At 45.7% G+C, this 19,826-nt stretch overlaps 1 protein-coding gene across 1 annotated transcript in view; it reads left to right on the forward strand.

Moving 5' to 3' along the window:
- Positions 1 to 19,826, forward strand: part of CFAP77 (cilia and flagella associated protein 77) — a 59,093-nt gene that overhangs the window by 25,886 nt on the left and 13,381 nt on the right. Inside the window, exons 2-3 of the mRNA XM_054646582.2 lie at positions 7,756 to 7,855; positions 8,861 to 9,083. Coding sequence (XP_054502557.2) covers positions 7,756 to 7,855; positions 8,861 to 9,083 — 323 coding nt within the window. The remainder of the gene's footprint in view (positions 1 to 7,755; positions 7,856 to 8,860; positions 9,084 to 19,826) is intronic.

Consider the following 19,826-nt stretch of genomic DNA (forward strand, 5'->3'; position numbering starts at 1 on the left):
AGCTGCCGCATATCTTTCCAACTGATCTACTAATCATATTTCTTCAAATTTTATATCCCTGACCCTTGTAAAGGGATTGCAAGGAAGGCATTTTTTAAGCTGCATTTTAATAAGTCAATATGAAAGCTCAAAATTATTTAAAGCTTCTTAAATAGGATTATATTTGATTTCTTGTGGGAATAGTGAGGGATAGTCTAGTAAAGACGTTCTGTCCTGCTGAGGTTTTATTACATTAAAGAAACAGCATCCTTTTTTAACAGCAAAAAACTTTATCTATTCTCTAATGAAAATGGAGATTATTCTGTACATGAGGTGACTGAAGTTGGTAAGTTCCTGCATCTTTGATCAGAGATTAGAGTTTCTCCTTGAGTGAAAGCCGAGAGATTCCTGAACCAGAGGTTCGCCTGAATTTAACAAGTTGTCTCCTCATCTAAAATATTTGAATTTCCTTCTAGGAGGTACCACAAGTGTATTGACTTCAGACAAATTCTGCTGTGAAATAACAGGTAGCTCTCAAGGCAGCCAGTATCTCATTTGCAGCCAGGGATTTAATTTGGCCTAAGAATCAGAGGTCTGTGCTGCTGGGGAACTATTTTACTATATAGGAAATGTCATATGCAGTCTGCTCTGAAAGGCCCACAGTCAAATTCTCACTTGAATTCAACTCCTTTAATGTCAGTGTGACTTATATGAAGGTTATACTGGCAGTACTTAGCTTAGTATGTTCTATTGCACCCATATAAAAGCAGGGGAGTCAAATAAAAACTCCCTGTACGAAGTTGGAGCAGCAGCAGGGAGTTACATGGTGTAAGCAGCAGCTTCACTGAGCTGAGTTGCTCTGGACATAATCTGGGCCAACATCTGGTCTTGAGAACATAAAGGGATTTTTCTTGAAGTAGCAGATGGGGAGGTTGAAAGAACAGATATTATTAAGGATGAAACACAAAGAAAAGGTCATAAGTGCTGAAAGGGGACCAAACCTTAAAAAAAAACCCAAAAAACAAACAACCAAACCAAAATCGTCCATTGTCTTTAACAATTAGAGAATGTTCTCTCATTCTCAAGTGGCCCATACCCCTCTCTCAGCTTAACCTCAGTGTCCTCACTGAAGCCAGGCATTGAGCAACAGCATTCCCTGGCAAAATTTAACTTCAGGGTTTGCAGCACAGCAGGTATCTCCAGGGCTGTGATTCTCTGGGAAATGACAACCCCACTACACCCTTTCCCACTTTTCTCTGGGAAGTCAACAGCAAACATGGCAAAGTTGTTTGGTTGTTTTTTTTTTTTTTTTTGCCAAGCTGCTGTGTGTTATTCTGCCCACATTATACCCTGAGCTTCCAAATCTGCTGCCACATCAAAGACAGAATTATTCTCCTGTTTTTCCCACACTGATTTGTCCATCCATGCCTCCATTTTCCCACTGATGTTGCTTGTAGGGAGAACAAGGACTCAGAAAGGTCCTTCTCCATCCAGCTGCTCCAGGACCACCCCATGCTGTCCCAAACCTCCCTGCCATTGTCCCTACATATCCTCAAATCTATCCCAGGCCCATTCTGTCTCTTAGAGGTGAATGATGGTTGTAACTCAAGAAAAATCAGACACAGGTAAGACCTCACTCAGCAGCTCAGCAGCAGCTGCAACGTGCACACTCATTTAGCCTGAATAACCCATCCCTCCTGCCAAAGGGCTTTGTCTTCTGACTACAGCCCACGTTTCTTCCTCAGGACTGAGAGCAGGCAAGGGCTGATGTGAACTTCACAAGCTGTGACACCCTCTACAGAAACACATGTGCTTCTTTGACCTTCAGCGCTGGCACAAAAACCTTACACAGACACAAATTTATCTGAAAGTCAGGAGCAGATTTAATAGAGCAGGAGAAGATCGTTTTCAATATTTCCATCTCAATTACAGTCAAACACCTCGGTGAGCCTCAGCCTTTGGGGCTGTACCTGGCCTGGCTGCTCCCAGCGTGGAGACTGTCGGCAGAATCAGCAGAAATAGCACAACTGGGCAAGGTGTTGGTGATTTATCAATGCTGAAGTAATTCATCCTGACACCGAGGAGCTGAGCAGGAGCTCAGGGTCCAGCAGGTGCCCCCGAAGACCTGAGAGTTATACAGTGCCACACATCCACAGTGGCAGAGCTGGGAGCTGACTCCTTAGCAAAAAACATCCCCTTTTTTATTTTTTTTTTTCTAAAGCATTTTCAAACAGCAGAAAGAAGCACTCTTGTTACAGAGAAAGGCAGTTTTAACTGTTGCAATGCCATACTGCTAAAATTGCCCCTACAACAGCACATTATCTGCTAACTTCCCAAACAGTGACTAATATTCAGAGTCTCAGAATTTTGGGGCAAACAGGATTTTTCAGTGGAAAACTAGCAGGTGAATACACCCATGAAGATTGTGTACACAAATACTTTCATATCTGCCTGGCCCTTTAAAACCAAAATGATAGAGTTCATTTGCATTTAGATCTCTTTGGCTCCTTCTTTTCATCTAAAGACAAATCCTCACAAAGGCTGCTTAATTAGACCAAATTAGATTTCCACCTAGTGCCTTGTCATTCATTAGAAAACGCTGTTCTTTTTTTCAGTTTTGGTAATTATAAGCTGGTCTCGCAGTGTTCACTTCAGGTTCAAAGTCTGACTTGCATTCATGATTTTGTGCAGATGAGAGGGAAATTATTCAGTGGCATCAAGTCTGCCCATTTTACAAGTTGGATAAAGATCATCGCTGGAGTCTTTTATGTAATGGGGTATACTCTTCCTTAAGTCTTTAATGATTAATTGTAATAGCATATCTCATGGCAATTTTCAAGACTAAAAGCTAAGTGCAAACAGTTGGAATGTGCAGTGAGTGTATCAGACAGTGGGTGCTGCCTGGACTGGGGTTTCTGTGTCGGACTCTGTGTGTGGCCCTTGCTTGTTGGTGTTCCTGCCTTTTTGGGAGCAAGGAAATGGCAAGGGGCCGGTGCCAGGGGTTGTGTAAGGAGAATCTGGGCTGGAAGAGCTGCCTGCCTTCTCTCATTGTCCTCTCCAACCAGCAAGGGGGACAGCTCTGCTGCTGACCTTACACAAAATACAGCTTCTAGAGGGGAAAATGGTTCAAATCCACACCTGACACTCAAAGGCTGGTGTGTAATAAGGCTGGAGCTCCCAGGGCAGGTCAGTGAGGAGCACAGGTTAGTGGAGATTGCACGTGTGGATGTACTCTGGCTGATCTGTCTGGAGTATTTGTAATGAAAGGAGTTAAACTCACAGCAAGATCCTTGAGCTTTGCCATTTCTGACTCCAAGGGCAGCAGTTTGCCCAACCATCACCCTTTTCTCTGGAAAGGGAAAGATTCTTACACTCTTATAGAAGACTAGAATGATTTGGTCTCACTCTCTTCTCTCCCCAGTCCAAACTCCATTCCCTTTGCTGTCCTGCATGGGCACACTGATTCCCTGCCTCAGTTTCCCCTTTATTACAGAGTATTAATGCTCAGTGGCATGCTTTGAAGCCTAATAAATCAGGGACAGATCTTGTGGTCGTCCATCAAGCAAAACTTCCTTTGGCTTTGACCTTTAATGCTTATGAAAAGCTTTGAAGACAACTGCCAACTTATTATTAATAATCTTCTTGGGAGTGGAAGTTACAAGCAGTTGGCACCAAGCAGCCCAGCAGCCACCAGCCCCTGCTAGGATTTCTTCTGCACTAACAAACCCAGCTTTTTCAGGTGTGTTTTTATAACAACATTCTTGTTTTACTTTCTCACAAAAAAAAAAAAGCTAAGTTTTTCCTTCCACCTTTAAAAAAAAAAATCTCATCAAATTTGCCTTTCTCAAAACACTGAACATTCCCTTTCTCATCTACCTAAACCTGATGTTGAGTTACTGTCCCCCAGAGGCTTTCAGTAGCTCAGTTCTGATGTATCCCTGCACTTTGTAGCTCACTGCCTTCTTAGAGTGTAATCAAACATCAAGCTAAGTAGCAAATAAATCTCCCGATCTCATAAGCTGCACAGCAAGATCATGTAAATGCAAATGAAGGGCTTGATTTCAAGCTGTCGTGGGGGGAAGGAGGGAAAAATGCTGGGCCTTGTCACTGCAATCACTTCACTCTGCAAGTGCAGTAAATCTGCAATAATAATAGTAATGGCAGCGTGACGGGAGGCTTTACTGTACAAGGGGGTGTAATGAAAAGGGGAACAGAAGGTAGGAAGGAGGCAGGGCCTGGCAGGCTGAAAATGCACCAGCACAGAGTTTGCAGGTGTCCACAGGGCAGAGCCAGAGAGGAGGGGATGGGGCTGAGTCGGAGCACAGAGGATTCAGGGATTTGCCCAGCATCCCCTCCCAGGGAAAGGCTGGGGAGGCAGGGATTAAAAATCCACATCTCAGTCTCTTTCTGTACCTCTCTGTATGGACATGTCTCCCAGCTCTCTCAGTCATCTTCAGAAAATTGATGCAATGCGTTTTGCTGGGCCATGAACACAAATAAGTCTTGCAACAAAACCTGGAATCCTTAAAGATTTTGCACTTTTACCTTTGCAATGCCTCCACCTCAAGAAACAGAGCCCTTTCAGAGCTTTCCTCTTCCTCCTCCACAGCAAACATTCTCCAACACTTAAATACAAATCCAGGGCTCAAGCCCAGGGCTGCAGAGATCAGAAACTACCTGGCAAAGGCTCAGGATCACTCAGTACACCCAACAGCACTCACTTTTCAGCCAACCAAGGGATCCCCACTGATCAAACACCCCCAGCACTGCAGCATGACCAGTGGGAGCATGGCACCCTCCAAACCCAGCCCAGACACACCAGGGAAATTATCATGTCCAAGGGGAAAGGATGCGTCAGCCAAGCCCTTAAAGACAGTTTGAGAGAGCAAACAAAGCCTCAGCACTCATCCCTCATAGCCCTGAGAGGTGTTGATCTCTGCTGGGTGCTCTGGGAATGCTTCAGGATAAGGTCTAGAGCTATGTTTTCCAAACTGGCTGGATAAACAGCATTTAGGATGCTGGATTTTCCTCACTGAGGTCGTAAAGGGAGAAAACTTGCAGAAGGTACCCAGAGAAAATTAGGACCGCCTGGGATGCAGAGAGAGACGGTTTTAATTAGAGCCAAGAGGTGGGAAATAAGGCAGAGAAATGACATCTTAATGAGGTTTAATGAAGTTGTCTGCTGATGGGCACAGCTGTCAGACAGATCTGTATTCCAGCCAAGCAGCTTTGTGACAGGCTAAACCTGAACACAGGGAACCGTGCTGGAACTGGGGGAGAAAGAAAAAAAAAAATACATTCTGTATCAACTTTGGCTCAGTTTCCCCACTGCTTCATGACAGAGCACACCTATAATGCCTCAGGACAAACAAATGAAACCAGCCCATGAGCTGGAAACAGCATTTTGCTAATTTATGAATGAGAAAGGCTGTAATTGTGGATTACACTGAGCAGGATTCATTCCTGCTACATCCTTCCCCTTCTTTGCTTTTGTAGGTAAAAAATGTTGGCAGGCAACTAGAGTCTTGTGAGCTCGTTGATTTTTCTTCAGGCACAGATTCTCTCCATGTTCAACATATTGGACCAGATTTTTTTTTTAATTAATTATCCAGCACCTTCAGCTTTATTTATTCAGTGCAAAGTGACTGTAAAATGCCACCTGATCATAAAAGGAAACAGCATGCACTCACTTTGTGATGGAGTAAACACCCAACTGTGTTAACTTCAGGTGCTCTGCAGAAGGGACCCTTTAAATAAATAAATTAATTAAAATGTAATTTCAGAGTTCTGCACTCGAGGGTCTGGAAGCAGCTTTGCCACAGGTTACAAACCTCTTCCTGCCCTGCAGTTTCTCTGTGATTTTTCTCCCATCTGACACCCCTTTGCTATCACAGCAGATTTCTGACCTCACTTCCCTGATCCATCAGCAGAAGGTGATCCCAGGAAAACGCCTTTTCTCCTGCATCTGAGGAACATTCCACCATTTCCTTTGCACAACCACCCTAAAAATAGCTGTAAATACAGGAAGAGCAGAGCAGCAATGAAAGCTCCTTTATCCCAGCTGGCAGGGCTTTGCACAAGCTCCTGGCACACACAGAGTGCACACAGGGTTTGTCACTGCCACTGCAGCCCTGGTGGCACTAAAACCCCACTCAGTGCCCTTGTGCTGGACAGGGGACAGTCCCTCCCTGTGCTCAGGGCTCACAGGAGGGATGTGGGGAAATGCAGCCGTGCTTGCATCACATCCCTGGCTCGATGGCTTTTAGAAAGGGCTGCTTGCAACAAAGGAGCTGCAGTTTCACACAGGACAGGTCCCTAAAACTCATTTTCTGGGGAAACTGTGCTTCTGGAAGCAGCAGAAATGGCACACCTCCTTTAGAGTGTGGAGTGTAAAAGTTGGAGGAATTACAAGCACATTTTAGAGACCTCACTGCAGAGCACTCTGGGAGGGTGCCTGTTCTGGACAGGGGTTATAAACCCTCACTCTCCAGGTAAAACTGGCTCAGTGAGAGCTTGCCTGAGCTGAGGGTGATGCAGAAGAGCACATTGGAAAGCAGCCACCATGTTGGCAGTGTACAGGGGAGCCATGGCTGCTCTGAGGCCCTGGCCAGGGTTTGCACTGCTGACTGGGAATAAAAGGAAAATTTTGGTGTGGACAATGCTCCTACACAAGCAGCTCCAGTGAGATGGGTCCCTTATCAACCTGCACAGCCTGAGCCTGCCATGGTGGCAAGATGGAAGTGGTTCATTTGCTGCTTCTTTTTCACTGTGTCTCTGCAGAAAGGGCTGCATTTGATTCAGCAGCTCCTGATCCAGAGTGTGATAATGGCCATCTCCATGTCAGTGTTCACCAATGAGAAGCACCAGTGTGGTATTTCAGCACTTTCATTCTCCAAACAAGACCTGCCAACACCTACAACAGCCCAGCTCTCCTGACACCCTTCCCATGGAAAATAACCTGTCCCAAAGCACCCACATCCTGCCCTCAGGGCTCCTGGGACTCTGTTCCAGCTTTCCCTGTGCCAGGCTCTCTCCCCTGCCCTCCCTTTGAAGCAGCAATGAGGTTTCAGGACACATCCTGCAGTGGCTTCACCATGGAGATGGGAGGGTGGAGACAAAAGGGTGAGGGGAGGTCAGTTAATCCCACAGACACCACCAGGCTGGGACACACATGAGCTGGGGAAGAGTTGATTTGAAAACTAAATTGAAATTATGTTATTGAGCTGAAGTTTTTTTCTGTGCTATAAAGCCCAGGCTCTGCTCTTCCTTCTTCATCCCCCTTATCCTCCTCCTCCTCCAGCATGCCTTGTGTCTTGGTTATTCCCAAGCAGGAGCATCCATGTGATTGTGCCTGGGGAAGTTTATGTCAGTTTTTTGGGAGGATGCACAATTTGGAAATGAAATAACTCAAAGTAAAGTTAAGACTAGCTGCAGACACCACAGCTTGGCATCCCCACCAAAGGAGAGATTAACCAAACAAGAAGACTTCAAGTCCATATCTATTGAGTCAGGATCCCTATTTCCAGCAAAGCTAAGTCTCTTTATAACTCAAAACCTAACTTGGGTAAAATTTAGCATTCTTTAGGCTTCAGCTCCTTTTTGCACTGTGGCACTCACTCGTGCAGTGGGATTCAAGCCCTTGCCAAATGGACACTCCTGGTACTTGTGGCTGTGTTCTACTACAAACTTCTGTTTTCAGGGGCTTTATCTTATCAGAAAATGTCTTTATGTTTCTCTATTAATGTTCCATATGCTTCTCTATTCCTTTTTCTGCAGCCAGAACTTGGAAAGCCCATGAGAAACTGCTACTCCCTGCCAGGCCCTGATTTTACCTATGGGATGTACATGCACAAGAGAGATGGAGGAGTCCCTGAAGGTAGGACACTGCCCCTAAAACACAGACCTGCAACAAAATCCTAATGCTAGAAGGAAGTCTCCTCTCTCCCATGGCTCTTCATCAAGCTGGAAGTGCAGAACTCCAACATTTACCCACTTTCATTAACATTACCCCAATTGCTTGGTGACCAGTGAAGTTTCTCTGTCACATTAGGAACTTTCAGAGGCTCACACAGAGCCCGAGCAGGGAGGATGCACCTGCAAAACGTGATGCACCTGGGCACTGTCATAACTTTGTCAGGGCTCCTGCTTTGTGCTCTCAGGGACAATTTCCCTGTAAAATCAGACATGCTGAGCAAGCCAGGGTGGAGGGTGAGAAGACATCCAATTCAGATGGGGTATGGGATGCAGTGGGATGGGGTATGAAGCTCACAAAAGGAACCTGAGCCCCACAAGACCCCCATGCCCAGTGCACACATCAATCAGCTTTCCCAAAAGGAGCTAACTGAGATGCCCCCTCTTTTTATTTCCTTCCAGCCATAGGCCACTGGGACTCAGTGAAGGCCAAGGCCCACTTCCATAAGAGGGTCATGCCCTGGGACTTCATGGCTATGAACCTGAGCCCCACAAGACCCCCATGAAGGTGCACACACCTCAATCTGCTTTCCCAAACAGAAGCTATCCTAGATGCCTTCTCTTTGTCTCTATTTCCTTCCAGCCATGGGGCACTGGGACTCAGTGAAGGCCAAAGCTCATCCCTAGGACTTTGTGGCCATGAACCTTAGCCCCACATGCATGGTGCACAAGTATCAGTCAGCTTTCCTAAACAGAAGCTGAGATGTCTCCTCTTAGTCTCTATTTCCTTCCCTCTCCAGCCATAGGCCCCTGGGACTCAGTGAGGGCCAAGGCTCACCCCCATAAGAGGCTCATGCCCCAGGACTTCATGGCCATGAACCTGAGCCCCACAAGACCCCCATGCACAGCACACACACATCAATCAAGGTTTTAACCAAGTTGCCTCCTCTTTGTCTCGATTTCCTTCCAGCCATAGGGCACTGGGACGCAGTGAAGGCCAAGGCCCACCCCCGTAAGAGGGTGATGCCCCGGGATTTCGTGGCCATGGGCCGTGCAGCTGTGGATGAAGGCTGCACCACAGCCAGGGAGTTTGCTCTGTACTATGGCTACATGGACATCCGCTGCAAGGACAAGGGCATCCTCAGATATGGGGGCAAGGCACCCCCAGGCATGACCTTTGGCAAGCCACCACGGTAAGGGCCCTCCTCAGGATGAAATTATCCATTCCTACCTGTGGGGGTATCAGTTGTTGGGTTTTTTTGGGTTTGGATTGAAGGTATTTGAGACAGTAATTTGTGTTTGGATTTGATTTTAATTGTTTATTTTAATTTTATATTGATTGTTTATTTCATATTTTTTAAATTGGTTACTTTATATTTTATAATTGTTTTAAAATGTTTAATTGTTTATTTTATATTTTATATTTAATTTTTAATATTTTATTTTAATTGTTTATTATTTTTTATTAGTAACATGGTTTTATTATTGTGAGTTTGGCAGCTTTTTATTAGAAGGCAAAAAATGGCTAACAATTTTTTGTTACAAGCTTTTTTTAAGACTAAACTATTTAATTAAGAACTGACATGGATTTTTTTTTTTAAACTCAATAACTGATTTCAAAAGTTTGCAATGCGGACTTTTTTGCTTAATTACAAAATGCTACTTAAACTTACAAAGAAGAAGGAAGAAGAAGAAGCATGAAGAAGAAACTTAGGATGACACTTTTGCTTTCTATTTTGCTTCTATCTACAGCATACTAAAAATTTCAAAACCTAAATTTTTCACTAAGTGGTATACTTACACTACTCTTTATAATTTATTTCACACTTTTGATATCCTGGAGTTTAATTCACACTATATCGACATCTAGGAAACTTTTTCTATGAATGAGGGTTAAAGTCAGTGCTCCTTTGGGGGTCAGGGCAGCCCAGAGCAAACAGAGAAATATTCCTGGTGCCCTGGGTTTCCACACCTACCCTCACATTCCTCCCCAGTCTCAGCTACCACAGACCCAAAAGAGAAGTGTCCTGAACCTGGATGTGCTGAGTCACAGCATCACATCTGATATATGGTCTCCTCCAGCCAGGTCTCATAAGCTCTTGGACATTTAAATCACATCAAGAGAGCTCAGCTACCTTAGAAGGCATAAAATCAGCAGGATGACTTCTCTAGTAGTATTGGAAACAGAAAAGTTTTAATAAAAGGCAAAGTAACAGAACTCTTTACAGAGAAAACCCAAGCCAGGTGCAAGAGGTTCTTGCTCCTGGTAAAACACCCCACAAATGCAATAAGTTCCTTTGTTCTTTTCTTTTTCTAGTAAATTGCTCAGCCAGGACTTTTTGGTTCCTGTCCAATTGACTATCCTTAAGTTTGAGGTGAAGTCCCCCAGATCCTAGGAGGTGTCTTTTTACCTAATTGAGGAGAGAAACTTCTGGGCTTTTTTCCTTTTTTAAGGAGACAAATGATAGTTGTGTCACTCCGTCAACAGGGGGCACATTCCTACAACACTCCTGTCAGATAATCAACTACCTGAATCTAACATACGTGCCACAACACAGCTTCATTTCACCTGTAGTATTATGGGCTTGAAGCCTCTTAAAAATATCTTCAATACCAACCCTTTAATCTAAAGGAATATGAAGAGCTGTCAGCCGGAAAATTGGCATCCCAGGGTGAGAAAATCAGAGCAACAGCATTTCTACCTGTCTGCACTGGTAGAAATACTCTGGTGGAGTTAAAGATCAGTTCAAAGTTCTTTATCCTCTTTCCCACTTAGTTCATTGCTCTGCATTGGGCAGAAATTGGGAATGGAGCAGGACAGAGGTAAAAAATCTTCTCCCTACCAGTGCAACTCCAGCACAAACCAGTGCTCAAAGCCTCTCAAAGTCCTGCTACTGCTGGAGCCCAGCGGGGTTTCTTGCCCTGTGCAGGTCTGGACCAGACATTAGGTTTTTATTTTAAGAGCTTGATAATAATCACTACCAGAAAAATAACAGCTACAAATTCTAGAGAAAAGACATGATGAACGGCACCGTGTATTTTACATGATAGTAAATGGGCTTTGCATATGCAAATTGAATGGATTTTAAAATGGTATTTAATGACAATTTTCGTAGCAGACATTAACATTAATTGCATCAAAATGAAAATGTAGCATTAGCTTGCTGTTAGCTGCAAATGCCCCAGCTATAAAGCTTTATCTTTATCAGTATCAGCCCTCATCCCTGTGACAGGGCTGCTCGGCAAATTGCAGGCAAAAGGGCTTTTATGTTGCAAAAGTATCCCCCAATGTAGGCCAAAATCAACATCAATTTTGCTTTATTTCTTCATAAACGGAGGTTAAATGGCTGCCTGTAAGAAGCCCAGGCATCCTTCAAAAGTTTTAAGGAAAATCTGCAGACCCCACAATGGCAGAAGTAGTGAGAAAGGGCTTTTAATTGAAAGTTATTATTGTACAACTTGCCTGCTGCTTAATAGCTACCTTTTATGCAGACTGATTGTATTTATCCCTTTACTTTAAAAGCACATTATAGATAAAACCAAATTACTGGGATTATCAAGGAGTTGTTACAGGCATTTCAGTAAAAGTGGGAGTTTAACACACTTTTCCATGACTGGCAAGTTAGAGAGACCAGCTTTGGTGAGCATTCCCAGGAAAAGCTGATCCTTGGTGACAGCAAGACCCATCTTCCTGAAAATGACCTGGTTGTCCATGGATTTCAGTTGGGTTTGGACTCTAAGCCCTGTTTCACTGAGATCTCAGTGCTGCTGCCTGGGAAGGTGCTCCCAAGTGAGGCACGTGCTTGTCTGGGGGCAGAAGAAAACTGGCAAAAGGTCTTTTTCCACAACTCCAAGCACTTCATGTCTTCAAGAAATAACAGGTCTGATCTAGAGGTCTATTAACATCTCGGGTGCAGTGAATTTTTCAGCAAGAACAGCACCTGCCTGTCACCCCCCAGCACTGACAGTGAGAGCAAAGGTGCTTTCCCATGGCCCTGGAAGCAGCTGGGACACCCAGCCTGATGATGGGGTGCTCTGGGACAGCCCAGAACCCCAGTGCAGACCCTGCCCAGTCTGCAGCTCTCTGCACAGTGGGAACTGCAGCTGGTGCCATCCCACAGCCTCAGGGCTGGGCTGCTTCCCTGGGAACCCAAATAACTCAAATAACCCAAATGACTGTCACAGGAAGGTGGCTGGGGTCGCTGGGTAATGGACAAGGGGCTTCTTGAGCCCTGGCAACTCATCTCCAGCCCCTCCTGAGGCCCTGGGTTGTGCTGCTAAAGGCTTCTGTCTCCTGGAGACACCAGGGTCAGGAGTTCTCCCTAGGCTCACAGGCTGGAGCTCTCCTGCATCATCCCAAATAGAAACAAAGCTGTGGTTGCTATTAGTGCCTTGTTAATCACTGCCTGGCCCTGCTGCTGCTCTAACTCAGATCTCTTGTGCCTCTGCTTTCTGCTCACAGCGTGTGCAGTGTTTTACCAGGCAGCCTCACACACTGCAGCGAGCTCTCTGAAGCTTTGAGGCCTCTTTCTTTTCCTGGGATATTTACCTTCAAAGGTCACCCATACCCCTCTATATTCCCCCTGGGCACCTTCCAGGGGAGAGAAGCAGTGCTGCTTTTTGCTGATTTCCCCCCCTATTCTCTCCCTCCCTTTTCCCAGAGTAATGTTTGCTACCAATCACGTGGCCAGCTTTGTTGTGAGAGTCATAAAAAGGACATTTTTCATCTCTCCTTTTTCCTGCTCTCGCTCCCTTCTCTCTCTCAGTAGCAGACAGAGATTTATTCCTTCCCTGATGCCTGTGGCATTTGGAGCTGGGAGGGGTCAGGGGAGGCACTGATGGAACATAACAGATAATGCAGTGGTTCCCCAGGGGCTTGTCCAGCTCCAGAGCCGATCCATCAGCAGGGAGTGCTCGTGCCAAGGTCAGCAGTAACGAGGATGGGGTGGGCTCCCAGCCTCCCCCGTGGGGCATCCTCCAGCCAGGCTCCCCCAGTTCATGCTCTGAGCTCCACAGGAGCTGCCTTGTGCAAGCACTTTGCAGAGAGGACCCTGAGTGCAGGCACTGGGCTCACAGCCTCAGCTTCAGCTCTCCCAGCCCTCCTCCCCACCACACACAGCTCCACAGGCTCATCTTCCAAGGAGAATTCCCATCTTTGACAGTCCCCTCCAGGAGCTAAACCCCATCCACGTGCTCTGTGGATTATCCCATCCACGTGCTCTGTGGATCATTACAGAGCTGCTGAGGGCTGCTGTCCTCCCAGGTCTTTTCATTCAAAATAACCCCACAGGTGTGTCCAGCCCCATACTCTGCAATAATGACCTTGTTTTACAAGGAGGAGGCTGCAGGGCTGGTGTTTGATGATACTGGAGACCTAAAGGCATCGAGGGTCTGTGAAGACCTCCAGGATCTTCACTGGTGTCACTCCAGCCTGCTATTCAAGGTGCATCTGGAAACCTCAGGCGGTGTCCAGACCTACATTCATCCTCCTGACCACCTTTTCTGGCTGAGCTTCCCTGTGCACTGAAATCAGCCAATATTAAAGGATCATTTTTGGAACAAGAAGTAAACACAAAGACGTGGCTGCTGCCTACAGCTGGATTTTAGATGCTATTGATCTGTGCAAGGTCACACAAGGAGTCTGAAGCCAGCACGCTCCAGCACACAGCTGGTACCCCAAGCACCAGTTCTGTCCCCAGGAGTGAGCAGGGCAGAGTGCACCCTCAGCATGGACACACTGCCCAGCCCTGCCAGGAGAGAAAAGCTTCCAGCCACCTCTTGGGGATCATCCCAAATCTGCCTGCTGTGCCCCAGAACCTGTTCCTGGGCAGGAGGAGTGCACAGCCATGCTCTGCCATCCTGTACCTGCTCCAAAGCCTGCGTGGCCATAACCCTGCCTCCCACGGGCTGCCATGCACTTGGCAGTTGGCCTGGAGGTTGGGCTGACCTTGGGTGTGCTGGCAGGATTTCCCTGGCACTCTGTCATCCCCAGGGCTCCTGCCAGGCCCCCCCGCCACTGTCTGCCTTCTCTTCAATTGTCCCTTTCCTGAATTTTACAGCCCATTTTCCTTCTGTCTTCATCTCCTGCCTCGAATCCACCTCCCATTCTCTAAAACTGCTCCTAATCCTTTGGCAGCTGTTTTCATCATGTCCCTGCAGCAAACTCACCTCTCCAAAGTGTTTGGTCACTGCAATCTCTCTTCTTCAAATTGTTACACTTGGCCAAGGGCATCAGTTACCCGGTACCTCCTCTTTAATTGGTATCATTTGCAGCCATCCCAATCTTTCACCTTCCCTGAGAAGGGAGATTTCTTTGCTCATGTTCTGCTCAGCAAGTGGCCTTTCTACCCAAAGTGTCTGTGCTGTTTGCACACAGCCAGAACAAAGTTTAGAAAGCTGCTCAAGAGGTGCTGAGGTATTTCCACTGATAGGTTTATTTTTGAGAGACTTAAAGAACATTTCAAGTTTCTAATATATGGCTGTTGAAAAAAAGCTAATCTAGATGTAGACCAGCTGCAAAGATGTCAAGGAAATAATGTGTTACTGGGAAGAATCCACAAGGAAAAGCTGGACAGGCAATAAAATTTAATATTACAGCAAGTGTGCATCTGACCCATGATCACTGGAAGACAAAGGGAGTGTAAAGCCACCAAAATCCCAAAGTTTAGGGCAAAAAAAGTTTTACAGGGGAAAAAAAAAAACCCTGAGGACTGACAAAAGAGATTATAAAATATAACCCAGTGAGTGGAATCACTGTCAGGCTCATGGCGACAGAGAAACGCAACCAAGGTAAAAACACAGGACTCCCATCAGCTCAGATAATTAATTACACATCCTGTCCAATCCCACACTGAAAGGCACTTGGTGCCTCTGCCACCATTCTCACACTGCTAAGATAAGAATTTCTCTTTCAAGGGTAGTTTTCTTCTCCTGGAAACATTCCAGGCTGGGTGTGTGCTCACAGAGCTCCCAGCCCCATCCATGGTGCTGGTGGTGCCTGCAGCATCTGCTGGGGCAGGAGGAGCTGTTACACCCTCCAAAAAACCCTGAGTGCACTATGAAGATACTGATTCCCCTCCAGAGTGGTGATTTGCTTGCTGAACGAGTTTCTGACTGCCTCAGGCTGATGGTTTAAGAGAAAATAAACAGCCAAGTCATGGTTGGGCATAAGGTTCAGGTCCTGCACATCAGCCATAGAAATGGGGAAAAAAAGATCTGAAGGACAGATTAGGATCCCTTATTATCAATTGGTTTACACTGAATAGGAAAGTAATTTACTCTCACACAGACTGGCTGTTGTCTGTGGGTTTATCTCCATTGATTACAGCCAGCTGAAGAATTTCTTCCAATGTTTTACCATCTAGAGCTACTTCTGGCCACAAGTGGACCTTTTTCTTTGCCAACTTTCGCTTTTTCAGCCTTGTTCAATGAAAACCTGGGTCAGGGGGGAATAATCACAGAATCCTTTCTGTGAAAACAAAGCTTTTCAGCCCTCATCAACATCTTTTCCTTTCAAACAAAGTCATGTTCCCACCCAGCCAGAGAGATTCAAGCATGGGATGGAGGTCAAGGGGAAGACCTCGTGCTTTGATTTCTTTTGCTCAGCATTGGAGTGGTTCTTTCTTGGTTTTTCTCTGGATATTTTGCATTTGTTGACGGCTGCAGACTGAGCATTGTTCACTCTCAGCCATAGATCTGGACCTCCAGGCAGAAGAGCTCTGTCCCACAATCACATCCCACCTGAGTTTCTCAGAGGATAACAGCAGATAACAGTAGACAAATGTGTTGAAGGCAAACCTAAATTATCTTCAATTAAGTCAGCCAAAGGGCATCTTCAACCCTAAAATCAATGCTAGCACACAAATTCCAGCTTGTCAAGCCAGTTATTCAATGGGTGTCTTCACTGCCAGACACAGGTTTCCATATGTGCTTTTAGGACCAGTGCAAGCAAACATCTCACTGGGCCTGGGAGGGAATAGTAAAGCAAATTGGTGCTCTTGTAACCATGTGTACTCCTAAGTACAGCTATGAGCATCTGATAAATCTTTTAAAGTGCATGTTTACAATGGATTTTATTCTTTTTACTGTTCTATACATATGAGCCCTCTGAGCAAAATAACAGATCCTCTGACACTTAGGAGAAGCCACTGCCTCATTGGCTGCCCACGGTGAAATAATTTATATTGTTATTTCCTCACCCAAATTACAAGGATTGTAAAGAAGCTTCAGAAATTCAGAGTAATCAGAGCTTTGGAGGCTCAGGTCCCGCTGCTGCCACACGAGTGGAAGACCCACTATTGCAACTGAGAGTTTTGCCAGCCCAAAGACTGCAAAAAAAATTGGTCCCTGAGTGTTTTCTACCAATTTTTCTCTCGTTATTTTCTTCAATAGTTAATGGAAAGCGAGGACAAGTGGAGATCATTTAAAAATAATCTTTTGGGCCTCTCCATGGGTTTATTGCCAGGATCTATTTAGAGAAGCATAAAGCTGTAGGGGGGCTATAACTTTACTGTATATTCCACAAGCTGTTTAGGAAAACCAGGAGCCTTTGGACTCACACCCAGCTCATTTTGCCATGTCTCCCTCTCCTCACAAACACACCCACACACGTGTGTGCAGGGACTTCCAGCTGCTAATTGAATTCCCCCTTATGAAAGCCTTAACAAATTGTAAGTGACCTTTTATACAAATTTCAAAGTCAAGGATTCGCCCACTAACTGCACATCCCTCTTCTGCCATTCACTGTTATGCAAAACCCACAAACAATTAAAAGAAATAATGAAGAGCCCAGCGGCCCTCTTTCCTAATTAGCTGCAGGAGGCAGGGCTGGGGAGTGTGGTTAAGTGCTTCAATTACCTCGGCCCTCCTCGCAGCCCTTGTTAGAAGAGACAGGTCCAGGGGCCAAAGGGGAACAATTAAGGCGAGGCAGAGCCCGCAGTTTGCAGGGGGATGCCGGGGCCGTGCCGGCTCTCACACAGGAGCCAGAGCTGTAATCATACCCCAGCTTCCTGCTGGGCTACACAGAGACAAATTAATGGGAGATAGATTGCTACCTGCAGCCCATCAGTAACCAGGGAGGCAGGAGGCGATACAGCACTGCAAGGGAGCCATAACCTGCATTTCCCTCTGCTCTCAGCCCCTTTTTAGGGCAGAGGGACCTGAGCACTAATACCTCACTGCTGCCTACACTGGGGATACCCCACGGCCCCAGACAGAATCACAGACCCCAGCGTGAGCTTTATCTGCTGGAGTTAATCCCAATGGTAGCTGCCCCAAGGAGCCTCACAGTCCAGGGGTGCTGGAGACCAAACTCTTCCCCAGTAAGAAACAGACTGGACTCGACCTTGAAGGTCTTTTCCAACCCTAATTCTATAGAAAAGAATGGTCCTTTAAGAACCATTCTATAAGAAACTGGTTCTATAAGAAACCAACCTGAGCTGGTGGGAGCTGGTTCTGCTGGGAGATTCTGTACGGACACTTCTGTCACAGGACAAATCCTTCCCAGCATATAGAATATAAAAGTGGTGCCTCTGTAGCTGTGTCTCCTGGGGACTGAAGGCCCCAAAACCAGATCCTGACTGTGCAGCAAAAGCACATCTTAGGTGGAAGGACAGCAACAAGAACTAAATCCCCCTGTAACCTCATTAACCTTTCTAGGAAGGGTTAAAGTTTCAGCATAGACAGTGGTGCAGCAACACAATTTTAATGTCACAGGCATGAACAAACTCCATTCTGTGATGGATCTGTTGCATGAGCAGCTGTGCAGGGCCAGATCCTGCAGCCTGGAAGCTGCCACTGGGATTGGAGCAGTGGCACCCATGCTCTGCTCCCTGCTCCAGCAGCAGGAAAAGCACTGCCCTGGCTGCAGAGCCACACACAAACCCCACGGGCAGAGCTCTGCACTGAAATATTTACGTGCTTTTGAATTATACAGGAAAAAAAAAAAGCACTCACAAGTCAAGTTTTTACCCTTTTGCAACAGAACTTAGCAATCAAATTGATTGCACCTTTCAAGTTGATGTAAAACCCCTTCCTGAGCAAAGTCCTTTGCACCCACTTTAGCCAAGCACCTTTTTTTGCAGCTGATGTATAAACCTTTGAAAATAAGTTTGAGGGGAGACTGACAACCTTGAAACCTCAAGAGCAGCATGGCATTGACGGGCGAGGCTCCCTGAGCTCAGTATTATGGATAGATTTTAATTTTATTTTAACAAAATAGCTGTCTCCAGTGGAAGAAGCATCAAGAGCTAAATGAGGACCCGTCTTGAGCTGAATCACGTTGAACAGACCTCGGCACTGTCATTGATTTTCTGGGAAGAAAAAAAATGCCTCTGGCTACTAAACCAAATTAGTAGTCACTGATGACCAATTATTTTGCCCCACTGTGAACGGGGAGGCGTACTAAAATTCCAGTTTGTCAGACCCAAGGCTCTCTTCTCAAACGCCTTTCAACAAGCGTGTACCAAAAACCTCTCAGATGGTTCTGATGCCTTCCTGTTTTCGGCAACTTCTCCTTCTCCAAAGTTTTAATGAGCTGCTGCTCTGAGGAGAGCCTGCCACAAAGTGAGCCCTTGCCTGCACGCTGGAGCACTATTTGGCATTGGCACAAATCACAGCTGTCAGGATTTATACACACATACACAAAAAAAGTGTCAGCCTAATGTTTGCAAATTATAATTACCATTTCTCTTGCATCTCCCTGGTGCCTTCATTTTAGATAAATCCCAGCTCCGAGGTATCAGCTGCAAAGCACTGAAGGCTCATATTGAATGGAATAGATTTAACTAGTTTGTAGCTCATTTAAGGCCTACACTGTTTTATTTTAATATTGTTAATACTTTATTATACTTTTTAACACTGTTTTCACAGTAAAATAGCCTATTAGGAGGCTGCAGCTTCTTTTCCAGGGGATGTCTGGCACACTAGAATTCCACATTGTATAACCAAGTTAGCAGGTGCTTGTCATTTCAGTTGAAAATAGGTCTGTACCCTGACTCTTGAAAGTAAATTAGAGAGACTCTATTAAAGAGACAGGAACTGTTTCAGGGATAATAGTTTTGAAAATGTGCACAGATAAATTTTAAAATATTTAGGAAATGTCAGCATTAGAAGTGGCTCCAACTATTTGACTATAAAAGGAAGCAGATGAGTATTTTTTTTCCCCAACAATTATAAATAATTTGTTACATCCTATCAGAACTTCTTTGCCTTTCCTTTCTGTGGCAGGGTGCTTGTGCCAAAACAAGGAGATCTGAGTTACTGTGAATGAGATGGGTTTTAATGTGCAATAAGCATTTCCAGAGGATGCTTCTTTCCCCCGCTTCCCCCGCAGCATCCGCAGACATCAACAGCAAAGCCCTCCCTGTTCAGGAGCCACATCTGGGCAGGGTGACAAAAGGAAAGGGAGCACACCAGCCATTGATCCCTGTCCTTAAGTAACACCAAGGCTAAAGGACATTTTCCCAAAGGCCAGCTGCGAGTCAGAGCTGTCACACTGCCAGGCAGCGCCGATATCAGGGCCAAATTCCCCATCCCTGTGCTGAGACCAGGCTTTGACCTACCAAGGAAAAGCCACCTCGCTGAGATCCCTGCAGTCACCTTAAAGAGGCGCTCCCTGATGTCCCCTGCTCTTCCCCACTGTCTCAGAGCTTCTCTCAAAGGAGGAAAAGCCAGAGGAAGCCTCAGCCCCAGCAGGGCTTGTGTGGATTACCGAGCACAGGAGTCATTCCCAGAGATTTCAGAGAGGCAGTTCATGTGTGCATCATTCCAGGCATGATTCTATACTTTGCTGGATCAGGACTTAAATGTGATTAATCACACGGCAGGGAAGGATCTCTGAAGAGCATCAACCCAAATGTGTCCTTTCAAGCATTTACTTACAAGCCAGCTGTGGACCATCAGTCACCAACCGGCTGGTCCACTGGAGATGGTAAAAG

The sequence above is a fragment of the Agelaius phoeniceus genome, chromosome 21, assembly GCF_051311805.1.
Source record: "Agelaius phoeniceus isolate bAgePho1 chromosome 21, bAgePho1.hap1, whole genome shotgun sequence".
Classification (NCBI taxonomy): domain Eukaryota; kingdom Metazoa; phylum Chordata; class Aves; order Passeriformes; family Icteridae; genus Agelaius; species Agelaius phoeniceus.